This window comes from Camelus bactrianus, chromosome 20 (assembly GCF_048773025.1).
Source record: "Camelus bactrianus isolate YW-2024 breed Bactrian camel chromosome 20, ASM4877302v1, whole genome shotgun sequence".
In the NCBI taxonomy this organism is placed as follows: Eukaryota; Metazoa; Chordata; class Mammalia; order Artiodactyla; family Camelidae; genus Camelus; species Camelus bactrianus.
The window spans coordinates 264,856-283,212 of record NC_133558.1 but is presented as its reverse complement, the minus strand read 5'-3'; the positions used below and the strand labels follow the sequence as shown (position 1 = coordinate 283,212).

The following is an 18,357-nucleotide window of genomic DNA, read 5'->3' as shown; positions in this document are numbered from 1 at the left end:
TTCTCCTGAAATTGTTCCAAACTTGGTACCAAGTTCAGTCCCTGTGTTTTCCCCGGTGGATTCTCCGTAGATTTGGCCCAGATGACTGAGAAGAAGGGTCATGCTCTGCTATCCAGTGGAGACAGTTCTGGGAAGAAAAGACTGGCTAGGGTTCTGGTTTGCTTTCTGGCCTGCTGTTGGCTAGCTGGTAGACCTCGGGCTGGCCGCTGAGGGTGCCATGCCTGCGTCACAGAGACTGGAGAAGCTGGAGTAGGACGTGAGGCCAGCGTCCTCGATGCGGGTGCCCCTTGGGTGGGTTGAGTTGTTGTTCTCAAACGCACTTACTCGTGTAAGTTGTTCATCATTTTTTGATGAGTCATCTAAGTTTAAGAATTTTATGTGTGTGTTCGGTTTTTCTTCCCACTTTTATTCTGATTGGTTATATTCGAGAGAAAAATACACTTACTAAGAGTAAAATTTCAAATTACTTGACACAGTTTTTCCATTTTGGGGAAGAACCATTTAGATTACAAGAGTACCCATCGCCCAGAGTTAATGAGCACGGCTGGCTTGGGTGGGCGGCTGGGGGAAGGCCAGGACTTGGAGGGCGGGTCCTGAAGGAAAGTCATTAGGGGTGATGGTGGAGCTGAGAGGCCTTTGGGATTTGTGCGACACAGCCAGCATGGCGTCATGGCGACTTCAGTTCAGGCCCTTCACACATGGTGGTGTCACCTGGCGTGGGCAGGAGTTGGCCATCCCAGCCTCACCTGGCACCTCCTGGCCCGTCTCACACGGTTTGAACACAATGTGGAGGAGTTTACCTTGTTTAAGCGTCTGTTTCCCATCCGTAGAGTTGTTCCAGCGTTGATAACCTTTCATTGCTTTGAAAACACCTTAATAATTTCTGGGCCTTTTAATTATGTTTGTTGATGACCACAAAATGCAGTGAATAGGTCACACTCTGCCAGAAATGAATTAAAAACGAAGTTTTAAATAAAGACATGGAGAGTTTTACACATTGTGAAGGAACCAAGTGGAATTCTAGGGGTGATGGGGGTTTGGTGAGCATAGCCTGTGGTCTGTGCACCTGCCGGGTTACTGACATTAGCCTAAGTTACCTGGATGAGCACAAAACAGCAGGCAGAGTGTGGGTGTGACCTTCTCCTGGAAAGAAGTTTTGCCTTAGTTTTTAGTCATGGGATCTCAATCAAGGCCCTAAATTAGTCACAGTTGTTCCAGAGAAGCCCTCACCTGAGGGAGCAGGGCCAGTGCCATTCCTGGAACTTCGTGTTCCTGTAGCAGTTCTGAGCTGTAAGAGGATGCTTTATTCATCAGCTTTGGGGTCTGGTAATTTTGATACGAAGTTTCCTTAAGCAGCTGGAAGCCTGGGGTGTGTAGACTGGTCCCTGCGTGACCGCCTGTGGGGGGTTTGCTGGCCTCTGCCCCTCACTCCCCGTAAGAGGAGACTGTTTCACAGAGGAACCTCTGTGAAGGCCCCGTTTTTTGAAGGAGCCCGTCTGTGGATAGCATTGTAGCTTTCTTGTAAGTTATGAAGAATGTAGAAATCAGTCTCTTAGGAGTTTGTACATTTTTTAAATTACTTTGGAATGTCAATTTTTTATAGCTTCTTTTGTTGTTGTTGCGAAGAGTAGCAGATAGAGTAACAGTGCGGTCGGCCCCTGTCCTAAGAGCAGCGCTGGCCTCCGCTCCGTTCTCTGTGTCCCCGGACAGCCATCACATGCCACAGGGACGTCGTTGGCTCGTGTGCTGCGTCCTAACGAGCAGTCCGTACAATTAAAGACCATGTTGTGTTTCTCTCTATTGGAAAAACGAAGCATTGAGTGTGGATGTCAACACTGAGAGATTATAACTGATCAGTCTTACCTGTCTGTCCCCCACTGTGCTTCTATAAATGTAGTTTTCTGAGCGTTTGATTGGTTTTAGGAGCAGCGACTTTTGATCGTCCTCAGTAACTGCTGTTACCTGGAGCGTCACACCTTCCGAAACATCGCAGAACATTTTGAAAAGCACAACTTCCAGGGAATAGAAAAAATAACACAGGTAAGTGATCGAGTTAAACAGACATGTGGCTATGTCCCCGCCTAGCTTCCAGCCGTGCTCCCAGCTCCCTCCCTCCGCGCCCCCTGCACCCCCTCCCTGAGTCGCTCGCTTCCTCTGGAGCCCCTGTGCTCCCCACCTGAGCTCTTCAGAGCCGAGGAGGCGGGAAGGAGAGAAAGGCAGCAAACCCGCGTATTCAGGAGTCACCTCTGACTCCTTCCAGCCAGGGCAGACCCTTCGCCCGTGGAGCTCCCGCTCCCTCCCTCCCGTCCCGCGGCCCAGCACATGCAGAGGTGCTGGGCGCTCACACACACACACGTACACACGTGTGCGCACACGGTCATGTGCATATACACACGTGTGCACACAGATACACGTGCACACAGACTGGCGGCCCGTGCTGCGGGTGTGCCGGGTCTCACTGAAAGGTACACAAGGGCTGGACAGAAGCAGGTCCTGTGTAAATCAGCGGAGGAGGGTTTTTTAAGATGTTACACTTTGTTGTTTATATTTTTCAAGTAAGCAGAAAAGGAAAAAATGAAGTAATCTTGTTGTTATTAAAGGTTGGTTCCTGGTCAAAGGTTTATCAGATTTCTAAGTAAAACTAAGCTAGAACCACTTTTTTAATGTCAGTGCAGTTTTCTCAGAGCGAAGAATGAGAAAGATAGTGATCTTGTTAATCTTAGAATCAGAAAGCACTCTTGATGGATTGCACATGTTTCGTGGTGATGATTCTAGTTCATGAACTAGACTGGGATTTTTTTTTTCAAAGACTGAAAATGTCAGAGTGGGTGGCTGTTTTTTGTTTTCCTGCCTTTTCGTAAAGATTAATCATCCTGATGAGAAATGCTGTGACTTCTGGCTGTAGGGCCAAATGTTGAGTTTATTTCCAGAAATTTTTGTGTGAAGAATTGCAAGGTGGTCTCTTGCAGTGAGAAGTTAGCGTTTGTAGAATGTGGGCTCTTCGCTTTCATGCAGTAACGATAATGACACTAATCTTTTATCACTTTAGAAGCAGATTAAATGATTAGGAATCGCATACTATAACAAGCAGTCAGTTTGGGTGTCTAGGTTTTACTGAGTTGTAAATGGGGACTCTTCGTGGAATTCGGTTTGCGTCGTGAAGAAGCAAGCTAAAAAAGTGACGTGGAAGCGGGCTCTGCTGTCCTTTCCAGGCCCCTCCAGGCCGCCTGCGGTCACGGGGCCGGGAGGGGCCGGGCGGGCGGTTGCCAGGACGTAGAATTTGGAATTGAATATTTGGAAGTCATCCCGCTGTGTATTAAAGGAATAGACAGTAAACTAGATTTTGATGACAGTGTTTGTGCTGATTCTGTTTTTTATGAGTGAATCCATCAATTTCTTGGTAACAGTCAAGTGAAGTATATTTCTTGCATTGAGGTGGAGAGGCTGTCAGCCGCCACTGCTTTTCATAGTTCCTTTTCCGAACGGCGGATGACGTGACACTGGGGGCCGAGGTCCCTTGAGTCTCAGGGCACGAGGCCCCCTCATGCCGCCCACCCGCGCTCTCGCCGCCCCTGCCCTCGGAGGGGAGGGCTCCCTGAGCTTCTCCGTAGCGTCGTCTGCTGCTCGGACCCCGAAGTTCTCTTGGGCCTCCTTCCAGCCGTGGTCGGGGCATTGCCAAGGGCTCTCCAGGCACCGTTCCTTCTGCTTCCTGGTTGGTACTTCTGCCCAGAGAGACACGGAGATGGCAGCCTTGTTTATTCCTTTTAGCTTGTTCTTTGTCTTCAACAGTAGAATTAATTTTAACACAGGAGCAGCACCCAGGTACTCATGCTTGTTAGGAGCTTATTAAAGCTTAATGATCGCTCGTTGTTTAAAACTAGAATGATTTTATATAGACAGTTTTATTTGCTGCAAATAACTCTGAAGTAATTAAGGAAACTATTATTAACTCCATTTTTTTTTTTAAACAGAAAGGTACTCAGAGAGGTTGACCTGTAAGTAGCAGGACTCAAAATTAAGTTTTCTTGCCCTAAATCCAGAACGCTTTATGGCCCAGGACCAGATCTTAAAGAACAAAATTGTTTCCGTGAAAATTTACCAAAGAAAAGGACGTGAGGCTGGTTGATGAACACGTGTCATGTTGGACTTCCGTGAGACAACGTGAAGTGGTGAACGTGACATTTACTGGACCAGCTCCTGGGCCTGCTCTGCGGCAGGCCCCGTTAGCAACCCACGTGCCCTAGGGGTCTTCCATGTCGTGGCCGGCTCAAGTCTCAGAAATGTTTTCTCCAGTTATGCATTTATTTCCTAATTATAAAAGTAAGACCCAGTCATTACTTTTAGGAAAAAAAAATACCGAAAATTAAAAAAAATCTGAAGTCGTCCTCAGTACCGAAGACCGCACGGCGGTCTCACGCCTGTGTGTGTGCCAGCTGGCGCTGTGGCTCTGCCGCGTCCCCGTGTCTGCCCGTGCCCCGGAGGAGGTGAAGCGTCTCTGAATCCAGCCTGCAGTGAGCGCTGGTCTGCTGTGAGCACTTTTCCAGGAGTTTTATGGCTTTATAATCTTTGTTAGTGTGGATGCACTTTTTTTTTTCCCACTTTTTTCCTACTGGCAGCCCTCAGCTTGCTTTGGTGGTTCTCGGTCGCGTTTCTCGCTTCCTCACGGTGGACTCCAGAGGCGCCTGGCGAGCTCTGTCAGGTGGCCTGTCGGGAGCTGGTCCCGTCACAGCTGGCCATCATTGCTGACGAGAGGGTTTAACTCGATGGATGAAAATACTCTTTGATGGTATATTAATTTGCATACCTTTCCCTGCTGGGCAAGGAAACGCGTTTCCTTCTGTGCACGTCTGTTCTAGAGGAGTTCCTTCTAAAGGTGCTGAGAGGGTTAAGGAAACACAGCGTTCTGCATTTTAAGTATGCAAACCAGATTTGCTGCAAGTCATTAGTTCTTTGAGACCTTTGAGAAGGGAAAACCAGAGCTATGTGGTTAATAAACTTTAGCTCATAATTTTATCACTGTGAGCTGTAACTGCATAGTTCCAAGGACTTTTTCTGCATATGTAAAATGCTATTTCAACCTGTCCCAGTCTTTTAAAAGCAGTTATCTAATTTAGGGTTTGGATAATCGAAGATTTTTGACTGACTGAAGCATGTAGTCATTAAACAACAAGTCTGGCATTAAATTCTTGATTGAGATTTTGTGTGAAGCCTCCAGTCTCTTTCAGATATTCCAATGTGGAGGTGGGACAAGGAGTGTTTTTTCAGTCTGTCCAGGGAGGGTCCTTGTAGCAATCGGGCCTGAACAGTCTGAGTCGCTCCTGAACTGCAGGTACCAAACTTTGCGCGTCCTCTGTTCGGGCCGCTGGCGTAGCGTGGTGTCAGCCCCACGTTGTGACTGGCTCAGCGTTGGAGCAAAGGTGAGCTCCTTCCAAACATTCCCGCGGTAAACGCGTTTTCCCTCCGAAGGAGCGGCTCTCGCCCCGCGGGGCGCCCCGCGTCGCCCCTTCCCCGGGGTCACCTCTGCGCTTTGCGGTTCCTGAGTCCTACGCTGTGCATCATTACCTGTGTTTGAGCTTTACATGTGGTGCGTGTTTTCCTCTGAACCCCCGTTCTCCTCAGTACTGCTTTTGAGGTTTACCCGTGTTGCTCCATGTAGGTTATGCCAATTTGTAAAATGAGTTAGACTGTCCCCTTTTTTCTTATTCTGAAAGAGTTTGTATAAGAGTTGGAATTACTTGTTCTTTGGATATTTAGAAGAATTCTCTGGTAAAACTTTCTAGGCCTGTATTTTCTTTGTGAGATGATTTTTAATGGCTGGTTCGTTCTCTTTAAAGACTAAAGAACCATTCAGATTTAGTTTCCTCTTAAAAAAAAAAAAGATTTAGTTTCATCTTGTTAGATGTCGTCATCTGTATTTTTCTTGAACTTTGTCACTTTTGCCTACATTTTCAAATTTATTAGCATTAAATTATTTAATGATAGTTTCATGTTATTTCAATCTCGATGGCATCTGTGGTCATGACCGCTTTTAATACTTAGTGTTGTTCGATGTTTTCAGTCTTTTTCTTCGATCAGCCTCGCCGGAATCCTGCCAGGAGCCGCTCTGGCTGCCTTGAGCTCTGTGCACCCTTGCGCATCTCCTGATGCAGTGAGTGGGTGCTGAGCGTGATGGTTTGTTCACATGGCTTGTCGATGCCAAGCCTCTCCTTTTTAATACGAACATTTAAGGCCCTGAATTTTCCTCTCTGGCTGTGTCCCACGTACTTGCACGTGGTGTTTTAGTTGTTCGAGGCGTACTTTCCAGTTTTAATCGTGTGTTTTTCCTTGACACACCAGCATGCAGACGTGTGATTTTAAATTTCCAAATTGAGGGAGCAGTTAGTTTCCATATTAGGAGTTAGTTCTTTCTTTGTTGGAGATCTCTAAGCTAAGGATTCTGATGTCAGAGAATATCATGGTTTCATCTCTGTTGAAACTTGCTTTGTAAGTGACATGTGGTGAGTTTTCTGAAATGCTGCTTTGCATGAAAAGATTTTGCCTCGATTGTGACCAGGGTCCATGCGCCCCAGGCCAGGCCTTTGCGCCCGCTCCGTCTGCCCATCCGCTCCGTCTGTCCGCCCACTCCGTCTGTCCGCCTGCTCCGCCTGCCCGTCCGCGTGCTTTTCTGGCTGTCACGGGGTGGGGGGGGGGGGGTCACAGGCTTCCCTTGGCCGCGTCTCGGGTGTTTTCTTTGTCTCCAGCCCTGTGGTCCCCGTGATGTCTCTCTTGATGGACTTTTTTTTTTTTTTTTTTTTTTTGCCTTTTCCCCCGACTGATAGCTTTACTCGGTCCTGGAAAATTCTCAGCCATTAATTCTCTCTAGATGTCTGTTCTTCCCTGTTTACTCCTTTCTCTCCTTCAGGAGCTCGTGTCGGATCTGCGTTAGGTCTTCTGCTCTCCGAGTCTGTTACCTTTTCCTGCCGAGTTTCCGCGGCTGATTCTCTGTGGTGACTGGGACTGTCTTCCACTCTCCTCCCCCCGCTGCGTCTGCGGTGTCTGACCTCGCGGAGACCTGTGTCTGCTGCGTGTCACTGGAGCTGCTCTTCCCTTCCAGAACCTCTCTGTGGTGCTGTTACTAAGTCAGAGAAGGTGGTTACCGTGCTCCGGAGCGGTGTAATTCCAGGTGGCAGTGTGGGGGTGGGGGCATGGCCCCCGACTGGGTCTGTGCGGGTGGCAGGTCTAGTGAATAGGGCGGGAGGTTGGGGTTAGGGTCCCACTGACGGGTCCTCATTAGCCCTCCCAGGGCCGACTGATAGCATATCCTGCTTCATGCACAAGGATTTAGGGTTTCTTTCTGTATTTGGTGTCTGTTTTGTCCACATTTGACAAGTGTTGGTTCAGGAGCATAAAGGACTGTCAGTTTGCTGCCTGTCCAGCCATCCGTTGTAAGGAATAAAACTGTATTAGTTCGACTGGACCTGGGAATCCAGGCTCACTTGCACAGATGTTCTGATTATAGTTTGATGAGTTCATGTCCACAGAGACGGCTCCGTTAAACGTACTCTTTCTGTCATTTTTGAAAAAAATAACGGGGCTTTTTTCTGTTATTTTTTTCTTTCTCAGAGACTTATTTCTTAAACAGCATTCTTACCAGAACATTTTGGAAATAGTAAAGTAGGAAATTTAAATTGGAAACGTTAAAATAAGTCAGAATAATGATTTTACTTTTCTTCAACTACTTTGTGTGAGCTGAGAAACCGGGAGGTGGGGCACGCGCCGGCGGGCGTCTTGTTCCGGGACGTGCGCGCGTGGCCGCCTGCCGTGATGCAGGTGGCGGTGCTGTCTGAGCACTTGGCTCGTGTTTTGCCTCCAAGGAGGACACGGTGGTCTCACGAGTGTCCGTGCGCCTGCCCAGCCCCGGCTGCTCCGGGTCAGGTGCCCCGCAGCAGCGGCTTGCTGGTTCTGCCGGCGCGTCTGTGTCTGAAGGCACAGTTATTGAATTAGCACGTTTTCCCCCATGTTTCACTGGAGACAGGCAGCGGGCACCCCTCTCACCACTGTTCCAATTTCTGTCAGCACGGGTTAGTTTTGCCTATTCTTGAACTTCAAGGAAAGTGGAACCCAATTTCGTTGCCTTTGTGTCTGGCTGCTTTTGCTCTGACCTAATAATTTTTGAGATTCATCCAAATTGTGTGTCTGTCAGTAATTTATGTCTTTTCTCGCTGAATTCGGGCAGCAGAGTTGGCGGAGTTACCCTTGGCAGTGGGCGTCGGGCTGCTCCCCGTCTTGGTGGTTATGAATATGGGTGCAGGGGACGTGGCCACTGCTCTCGGTGGGCTTTGTACTCCTGTGTGTGTTCCTGGGCGCAGGATTGCCGGTCATGGAACAGGTTGACAGAAACCGAGCCGTTTTCCCAAATGGGCGTCTCATTAAGCGCAGCCAGCAGCGCGACCGTGTCCCGGCGCCCCACCTGCTCACTGACACACCATGTTCCTTCTTACTCGAGCCTACCTCGTAGCTCTGCTGGCTTCCCCGGATAAACGTGATGTTAAGCATCTTCCTTGCACGTATGGGTGTGCGTGTTCAGGTGCCTCCTCCCCAAGGCGCCCTTCAGGGTGCGTGCTCGCTGACTGCTGGCTGCTTGCCTTCCTGTTAGTGACGCCGGGAGCCGTGTGGCTGCAGGGACATGGACGCCCCGTTCTCTCAGTCCGTGGCTCGCTGCTTGCTTCCCAGTGGTGACTCTGAGTAGGAAGTTTAAACTATGGTGGGATCAGGTTTATCGCCTTTTGTGAATGTTTGGTGTCCCCAGTGCCCTGCGGAATCTCTGCCTGCCCCAGTGTCCCGGGTCTCCATTTCCCGGAGGCTCTGTGGTTTGAGCTGCTGTCTTCAGGTTGATGCCTGTCTCCTTGGCCTCTGACGTGGTGTGAACTACCATAGTTACATTATGCTGGGTTTACCGCGTGTGCTGAACAGAAGCTGTCCTCCTCCTCTGGTCCTTCATCTCGCTGCACTGCATGGACGAGGCCCCTGGTGCAGTCTTGAGAGCAGGCGTCGGGGACCCTTGTCCGGCCCTGGTTTTCCGTCCTGCTGAGACAACCCCGCTTCTTCGCTTATTCATAGACCCGGTTGGCCAGTAGCTTGTTGGGTCTCTCGTGTCTCGGTTCACAAGGGCTCCTGGTCTGGAATTTTCTCTTCTCACAGTGTGCTTGCCAGTTTTGACATCAGGGTTTTTCTGGCTTCATTAAACAAAATAGGAAGTGTTCTCAGGCTCTGCTCTGTGAAAAAAGCCTGTGTGTGATGTGATTTCCTCCTCTGGTGCTCGGTGGAAGGCTCCGGCGAGGCCATCTGGCCCTGGGGTCTCCAGTGTGTGGAGGCGTTTTAAGCGATGGACTCATGAGTCCCGTGCACGGAGGGCTGCTTGTCTTTTCAGAAAGTTGCTTTTTTAGGAGTTTGTCCGTTTCCTCTGTGTTGTCAGACTTACTGACACAAACTGTAACAACCCTCCAGAAACCTGCTTTGGGCACCGATGACTTTAAAGACTTAACCTGATTTCTGCTCTTGCCTTCGTTTTCCTTCCACTTTGTCTTAGTTGAGTTTTCTCTTCTTCTCGCCGGGCATTAATGTGAAGCCTCTCTTCTCTGCACCCTCCTCCTTCCCTGCGGGTGCAGGCGTGCGGTGCGGCCGCGCTCTGTGCGCCGCGCCTCCGGTCAGCAGGCTTCCTCACTGGGCCCGCCCGCCCTCGGGGACGCCTCTTTTCTTCGAAGAGTCGCTCCTGTGCCCCCGTTCCCAGTCGCTCATCACCTGTCCGGCTTCTGTTTCTAAACACTCCAGGAGTGGGGTGGAGGGGGCCAGGTCACCGCCCCTGTTCCCTCCTCAGTCTAGGGCTCTCTGGGCTCGGCCAGTGATGTGGAGTCCCGGTCTTGGCCTCTGGGGGACGTTCCTGTCGAGATGTCAGGTCCCAGCACTGCAGCTGAGAAGCCTGGTGTGGATGGTAAATTATCTCTCTGGTCCAGAAGCTTGAATAGTTTTCCCCTTCGCTTTATTGTTTAGAAATTAGGAACCCCGGCGGCCTTGGCCTGGGTGTGTGCGGTCCAGCCCTGCACTCAGAAGGTGCTTTCAGGCCACAGACGTGAAACCCAGCTGCGTTTTCCTCCGGTTCAGTTCCCCCTCGTCTCTAATTGCTCAGCTGCCTCCACCTGAACTTTCCTTGCCTTTCCTCTGGTGTCTTCGCTCCTGGCGCGCTGCTGGCCGACATGCTGCACTTCCTGTGATGGCCTCGGGGCCTCCGGGGGCTGTTCTCAGCCCCCCATGAGACGGCTGTGCTCGACTGGCTTCTGCTACCGGAAGTGAAATAAAACTCATGCCTTTGTGTAGGAAAAGTGACAAGTGCTTTTAAGATGTACTGAGGTTTCTACTTAACGTTGCTTTACTGTTCCTTCACCTGCTGGTCAGTGGCTTGTGATCGTTCGTGTTTCTGATTGTAGGTCAGCATGGCCTCACTGAAGGAGTTGGACCAGAGGCTCTTTGAGAGCTACATCGAGCTGAAGGCAGACCCCATCGTCGGCTCCCTGGAGCCAGGCATTTACGCCGGCTACTTCGACTGGAAGGACTGCCTGCCGCCCACAGGTACGGCCCGGCGCCGGCGCAGCCTGGGCGCCGGCGCGGCTTCGCTTCACCCGTCATGCTGGAGGTGCTCCTCCTTTTGTTCCCATTTTTCTCATACTTACTGAGGGATTAGTTTGATTTTAACTTTTTATCAGCATAAACCCATTTTTTGACAGTTTGGGATTTAGCAGACTTTTGGCTTAAAGATGTTCTTCAGTCCCAGAGAACAAGCACTTACACCTCACAGCGTTCGACCCTCTCAGTGACTGACGCTTGCTTCTGGGACACTCCTTTCCTGCCCAGAGGGGTAGACTGCGAGTGACAGTCCCAAAATGCACTTAGGACACGGGTCACGGCCACATGAGACCGACTGCTGATGCTGAGGGTGAGGGGCTCGAGGAGACGTCCGAGCTGAGGCCACTGTGCAGACTCAGCAGAGGGCGGTGGACGAGGAAGGGGACTGCCGCCCCGGGCTTGTCGCTGACGTCAGCAGAAGTCACTCGCACCACTTGACCATTTGCATTTTAGGGGTAACTGTTGCTTGCTGAGTGCGGTGAGAGTTTTGGTTGACCGAGTAGCTGTTCTGTGTGAAGCAGTGTAGAGCACACGGAGTCAGGCCGCTGCTGGTGCTTGTGTGCGGCTGCAGGCTGACGCAGAAACGGCCCTGTCCGCGCGGGGTGTCGGTTCTTTGGGTTTTGTGAGTCTGGGTTCCCGTGAGCTGTCGCCGGGTTGAGTTAACCTTCACGCTCTTACCTCGTCACCTGCGTCGCTCACTGTTCGTTTTTGTTGTGTGGTGTGTTTCGTAAATGTGCTCTTCAGACGCCGCTGGTTTTCATTACCTTTTCAACGTTGGGGGCAGCAATGCTGTGATGCCCGGGTTTTAAGCTGAAAACGAGAATCATCAACTTGATAAGACGCATGTGGCTGCAGCTGTTTAACTCCTGGAATTGCCGTCCTGGTGGGCATGCGAGGGCGAATGCCCCTGGCCAGAACCGTTACTTGGCACACAGGCTTTCCCGGCTCCAAACCAGATTACAGTTCACATCCCAAATGTATTCTTTTACAGTTTAAGTCTGATCCTGTCAGTAACTTGTGGTATCGTCTCGTTAACTTAAACAAAAATCTGCAAAGCAGCCAGTGCGCCCCTGCGGGCCCCCCACCCGTGCAGCCTCTCCGGCACACGGGGGGTTTGTTGCCCAGCCTTCCCGCACTCTCCCAGGGGCCCGTTCCGACCACCTTGCCTTTGCGTAAACAGTAATTCTCCCCGGCCTTGCGAGGCCCGCCCCCGCACCCTTTTCTCCTCAGGCCTCCACTGAGTGTCAGGACGCCAGCTGGAGGGGTGACTTGGCCAGTGGGGAGCAGGCCTGATGTCTCAGGGCTAACCTGTGAGCCTTTCGCACATTTTCTGTGTAAGACAGTTACTCACAAGGAGGGTGCTGTGCGGTGGTTTCGGCACCAGCCATTACGTTGGTTGAGCTCCTTCAAGCCAAATCCCTGACGGCGTGTTTAGTGGCCAGCTTCCAGGGAGACTGAAGAGATGCCCCCTCTGTGTGAGCAGCGAGTGTGACTCCACGTGAACAAACGTGACTTTCAGCCATAAATGACCGTTCTCAAGGTCATCTGCCAGTGGCCTCTGGGACTTCTGATCTACACTCTTTTGAAACGCTTGGGTCCAGTTGACTTGGAGTTTCTGTGTTCAGTGTGTTGCATCCCCAGCAGGGCTTCCTGCAGAGAACAGGTGACTGCTAGAGGAGGTTGGGGGTGGCAATATCTGTATCAGTTCAGGTGGGAGATGCCCCCGCAGAAGTTTATCGCAACTTTTCAGATTCACAGAGACACTTGTTTCCTGGACTCTGTGTCTGCATTGTCTGGACTCCTGCGAGGTGCCCGGTGCCTGGTCAGTGGGTGTTTGTTCAGTGGCCGGGACCCTGCTGCTCCCACGGGGCTGCTCTGCTCGGGGTCCATCCAGGAGGAGTGCCTTCCCGTGAAGGTCCCACATCGGGAGGGGCGTTTTCAGGTTCTCTGAGCCCCATCGCACCTTTTCGGCTCCTGTAACTCCCCTGTGTGCGGACGGAACAGGTCTATTCTTGTATGTGTTTTAGTTCCCTGTTTTGGGAGAATTTTTAAACAAAGATGTGAGAAAACTCCTTTCTCATTCCCAGACTTTGGGTCATTTAAGTGTTTTGTAGAACAGTGACTGAAAGGCTCAGAATTACAAGGCGCAGTTCGTGGAATTGTTTCTCAGTAAAATCTCTCTATTTTCTGCTCAAGGGAACAAGTCACAAAACTCAGCTGTCATCTGTGCGGGGCTCCCAGCCTCTGCGGACCCGTTGTCTGTGTGGGGCTCCCGCCTCTGCGGACCCGCCTGGTTTCTGCTTCCCCTTGAGGGGCCCCCTCCTGTCCTGGGGCCGGAGCTGGAGGGGGCAGCCCCGACCCTGTCCCCTCCGGTGAATTATCTCACCACACTCTGCTGCAAACGGTTTACCAGTCCTGAACTCGCAAATAAAGGAGTCATTACACGGCAGGCTCTGCACACACGCGTGCACGTGCACATCCCAAGTATTAACTCCCTGCAGACGCTTCAGTCACTTGTGTGCCCATCACGCCTGTGTCTGGCATAGAATCAGCACCTCGTGCTTGTTCCCATCTTCTGAACCCCACATTCTTGAAGGACCCAGTGACTGGCACCTGCCAAGGGTTGGTGGTGGGGGCCCTGGGGCAGCAGCTCTGGTCACTCTGCTGTCATCACAGGCCCCGCCCTCTACTCTTTGCAGCCCGGCCTTAGACGGGCGTCTGGGTTGTTCCTTAGGCTTTGTGCGGCCCCCTGTCTGCCCTGAGACCCCCAGTGTCCACGTCCGGCACCAGTGGGGGCCCATGGACTGCTCCCTTTCTCGCTCTGTGTCTCGAGCAGCCCGTGGCTGGACCCTCTTCCTGAGAGGTCTGGTCCTCCCGTGGCACCTCCGGTCCCAGGCTGGCCGGTGGCCCTCCTGACCTCTGTGGGTTCGCCCTCCCCGGCTGCCCTGTGCTGCTGGCCCCGAGCTGTGTGCCTCGAGGCCGCTGGTCTTTCTGCCAGTCCCTCCTCAGAGTTGGAGTGAGTTCCCCACTCAGTGAGCTCCCGGTCTTCCTGCTGCTGTCCTCACAGATGACCCCCCCGACAGGCTCTCCTCCCTCGTCCTGTCACATCGTGTCACATCGGCCCTCGTGCTGTGCCTCCAGGGCGAACAAAGGCCCCCTGCTCCGGCCCGTCCCCAGTTCTTATGGGGACGCCCTGTGTGGCCTGGTCCCAGCCCCTGCCTGCTGGGAGAGCCCGTCTTCCTAAAATACAACTTGGACCTGCTGCTCCCCTGCTGAAGCCCCTCCTCCCTCGGGCGGAAGCCTGCACCTGACAGGGCTGCTCCTGCCCGTCCGGCCCTTCGCAACGGGCCTGCACGCGCCGGCCGGTGTCGTGTGTGTGTTCCGCACTTGCGGGGGACGAGGCCGTTCCGTTTACAGCCTAGTAAATGTGCGGGTCATGCCTCAGTTTATCTTCCGAGTGTTTGGTCTGTGGTTTTGTGGTGATTTTTCTCAGTATCTTCTCTAAGAGGAAAGTAAATCATACAATGTTCTTGTTCACTTTTTAGTGAACAGGGCGCAGGAGATGTTCATATTTGTTGAACTGAACTGAAGCGAGCGTGGTGGCGCTTGTGTTCTGTGGAAGCTCCGTGTAGCTGCACTTGGATTAGAATGGGAGTGGCAGGGACAGCAGACACGTGTGCAGGCCTGCGGCGTCACCGTCCACAGAGTAATGTGCTCTTCAGGGCAGCGCAGGTGAACTCTGCGGAACTTCTGTGCGGAGTCCCAGGACGGCAGCGCCGGGTCCTGGGGGCTGGGGTCCCACTGCCTGCGGCCAGGTGCCTGCCTCGAGTGCCCCATCGTCCCTCCTCTGCCGTCATGTGGTGATGGGTACTGGGTGGGGTAACGGCTGCCTGGCAGCTTCTCATTCACAACAGACTGCTGCCATGTGACCTCGAGGGCGGGGGCCCTTTGCTTGGGATGAGCCCCCTCCTGAGCAGGCGGCACCACGGCCAGCGGTGCGCCTGCTGCTCCTCTGGTCCCACAGCCTCCAGGAGGCTGTCGGGGTCGGTCTCACTTGTATCAGCTGCATTTTGCTGTGTTCTTTGTGTAGTTTGACTGCGTGATCCTAACTGAACCTCAGTCTCAAATAGTCATACAGTGATTTTTAGTTTGCTCAAAGTTGACTGAAGTCGAGACCTCGTGTAAGGTGAACTGTCAAAATAGTTTGACTTTAATCTTCCAGAATAATTTCAATTAACAACTTAAGTATGAATTTTAGAATTTTCATCTCTAAAACTGAATTTTGCAAATCATATAAGTAACTGATCATTTACTGCTGTACTTAGCAGTGGATTTAGTTTCTGATACTGTATGTAGTCATTTAAAAAACTCCAGTTGATTAATTTCACGATTCAAGAAGAGATATTCGTTAAAGCCGTAGCTGGGTTGTGCTTTTTTAACCTGACAGTTGGATATTTACATTGTTGTCACCTCTGCATTTGTGTGTGTGTCAGGAAGGTTATTCTGGCTAGTTCTGAGTCACTCAACTGCCTGTGCAGTTGTTCTGTTAGCCACCGTTGTTAGGAGTTCTGAGTCCTTGCATTTGATCTTCTTTAGCTAAATTGAAAATGTTTTTAGTCTCCATGTGCAAACACACATGGAAGTCCACATCCTTAAGACATATTAAGTTTTCGCATAAATACTGGTTTTAACTATTTTTTCTGTCTAAAAACAGATTTGCTTGTATTCCTTAAAGATACTTCACATGTGAATTTAAAATTAACTTTCTATAGGCGAAGTACCTTGCTGATTTGTAACTCAAAGTGCTTCTGTATTTTCTGTAGTCATCGCGGTTCCAGGGAAGGGAGGACGTGTGTCCCTGACGCGGCGGCAGGAAGGGCAGTGCTCACGGGCGCCGCGTGTGGTCCAGGGCGAGCGACGCCACAGCGGTGCCAGTGCTGTCCGGCCCCGCCGCGTGGCGCTCAGCTTCGGCCACAGGCAGGGGCCGCAGATTCCCACGACTCAGAGCAAGGAGGCACGAGACAGGCCAGCGCAGGGCGCCTGGCGGATCGGGTGGCTCTCCTCAAGGTGGCTGCCTCCCGGGGTCTGTTGTTCAGATGCTTTCCTTGTCTGGCCTCTGGAAGAGCCATCGCACAGTTGCGTCTGTCTCACACCTTGTGACTTGAAATGATTCTAGCTCAGACCATGTTAGCATTTCTGGAGAATAGGAGAAATATTACGGGACTGCAGATAAGGGAAGTGGTGTCTTTTATCTGATTTTCAGAGCTTGGCGTTGCCCTTTGAGAAAGTGGATGAAATGCTTGCGGGTCCTTGAAAATAGTAAGTCTTGCACCCAGGCACACGCTACCACATACACGCATGTTCCCACGTGTCCGTAGGAATGGGGTGGTATCTGTCGAGTCTGTGCCGTGTGCAGGTGGGGGCTCATCCCCGCCTCACAGGCGAGGCAGCCGAGCAGGAAGAGGGGAAGGACTCGTCGCGGCCACACAGCCAGGATGTGGGGGCTGGGCTCGGAGTGCAGATCCAGGCAGCCCGACCTAAAAGCACCAGGCCGGGATGTTACATGGAGCTAATGCCTCCGTGGAAATCTGTAGGAAGCCACAAGGAAGAGGCCAGAGCCCTCGGAGAGGAATGGGCTCAGACCCTGAAAGTCGCCGGTGGACTGAAACACGAGACACTAGAAGACATTAAAACTCATCAGTACCTGAAGAATGCAAATAAAAATAGCTGTCATTTTTTAAAACGCTCCAGATTGGCACATGTTTGAAAGCTTGATAAAACACACCTGCTTTTTGGCAAAGGTATGGAGAAGCGGCTGTCATGTCCTCCTTCCTGGAGAATAAGTCGGCACGCTGTGCACGTGGACTCAGTGGGCACACAGCGTGGGCGTGTAATTTACGTAGAAGTTCTAGCAAAATAGGTACTGTGATGTCTACTGAAATACTTTTATAAGAGCAAAAACTAAAAAGCAACCTAAACACACATTGGTTATTGGGTCAAACCAGTGTGTCCACCACACCCTGTGCACCCCTTGTCGTGCGTGAGACGGACACACAGGTATTGTCCACACATCAGTGTCATCACAACATGTGCCCTGGGCTGTGTGCAAATGTGTCTTGACAAGGGGTGGGAAGCAGGGCTCCAGAAAACTCAGTCTGCACCCTAACTTTTGTGTGGTTTGAATATTTGCAAGGAGCATACATTTTTATTTTTAAAAAGAAATTTATACGCGGCCGTGGAGTCCATGCAGGCATGAAAACGTGGCCTGTGGCGCTGATTTTCTTCACAGAAACGCACTCCGCTCAATAGTCCCGTGGCCCGGGTGGGTCTAGACCTCGGCCGCCATCTCTCGGCTTTCCTGACACACTTTGGAGTCGTTGCTGGAGTCGGTGTGGCCAGAGGGCCTTCACGTCAGGCTGCAGGGAGTCTCTAGTCACTGCAAGAGGGTTTTTTTAAACAATGTTTAGCATTTTTCTAACCATTTGACGATGGAGGAATAAAAACACTTTAGCCAAACTTATGAAGAAAAGCCTAGTGAAGTCAGCCTTATTATCCCTCCTGGCACTCAGGTCATTCAGCGCCTTCAGGTGATTGGGACCGTGCTGGCTTTACCGACAGACGTGAGTGTGCTCCGTTCATTAGGGCTGCCCCAGAATCAGAAATTCAGACGAGAGGAGCCCTGCATTCTGAGATGGTGGGAAAGCTTGTATCAGGCAGACTCTCCCACAGGTAAAACTGTAAACTGCACAGAATGCAGAAAACCACTGCCTGAAGCCTGGAGAGTCAGAGCAAACCGACTGCAGAGGAGGGGGCCTCATCCTTTGAGGGACAGACGGGCCCACAGCCGGACAGGGTCATAGCAGGTGCAGACACGCATCCAACGGAGAAATGGTGAACTTTTGACTTTGTGGTTTTTAATGTTAGTAAATGATAATCAGTTGTTTGATGTGAGAAAAATCTTTATAATTTATTAAATTGAATTCACAGTCAAAAACCTTTCTTTGTAGAAAACTCCAAGTCCAGATGGTTCTACTAGTAAATTCTACGAGGCATTTAAGGGGGAAAAAATGATGCCAGTTTTACCAGAAAATATAGGAGAAGGAGACATGTCCAGTTGCATGTTGTGAAGCCTGCGTGAGCCCAGAGCAGAGCCTGGGGGGAGGAGCGTCCCCCACGAGCACTGGGGAGGGAGGAAAAGCTTGATTTTTTCAGGAAATCAAAGTGATGTCACTGTGCAGTGCTGTGACCACAGAAGGCTTATCTCAGGCTCACAGTTAGAGAAACCCGTCACTGTATCGACAGCTTAAGAAGGACACACAGTGCGGTCATCTCCGCAGGTGCAGTGAGGGCAGCTGACGAGATCCAGCATCTGTTCACGGCAGAGCTTCTCAGCCAACTTGAGAAGTAGAAGGAGACCCCCTAAGCTGACGGAGGATGGACAGAACCTGAGGCTGGTGTCCCTCCTGTGAGGGTGAACCGTGGGGGCCAGGTGCCTGCTTTCACTGCTGTCCAGCGTCACCCTGCCATAACGCCAGAAAAAGGAAGGTCAGGAGAGAGCAGACTGAGTGAAGGTGTTTGCGTTCCAAGATAAAATTGTTGCATACGTAGAAGTTCCTGAGGAATCACAGTTAACAAGTGAATTATTAAGGTCTCAGGGTATAGAATTAATATGCAGAGATCAAAAGTGTATTTAAAATA

At 51.2% G+C, this 18,357-nt stretch overlaps 1 protein-coding gene across 9 annotated transcripts in view; it reads left to right on the top strand.

The window, feature by feature from the left end:
- The window catches only part of EXOC2 (exocyst complex component 2), a 142,848-nt gene that overhangs the window by 81,314 nt on the left and 43,177 nt on the right, over positions 1–18,357 (top strand). For 8 of the 9 annotated variants that reach the window (XR_012500855.1, XR_012500856.1, XR_012500853.1 and 5 more), the window contains 2 exons: positions 1,924–2,040; positions 10,464–10,605. Coding sequence is in view for 3 of the 9 variants with exons in the window: in XM_074347970.1 (XP_074204071.1) it covers positions 1,924–2,040; positions 10,464–10,605 (259 nt within the window). In the remaining 6 variants the exon portion in view is untranslated. The remainder of the gene's footprint in view (positions 1–1,923; positions 2,041–10,463; positions 10,606–18,357) is intronic. The other variant, XM_074347972.1, reaches the window with a different exon arrangement.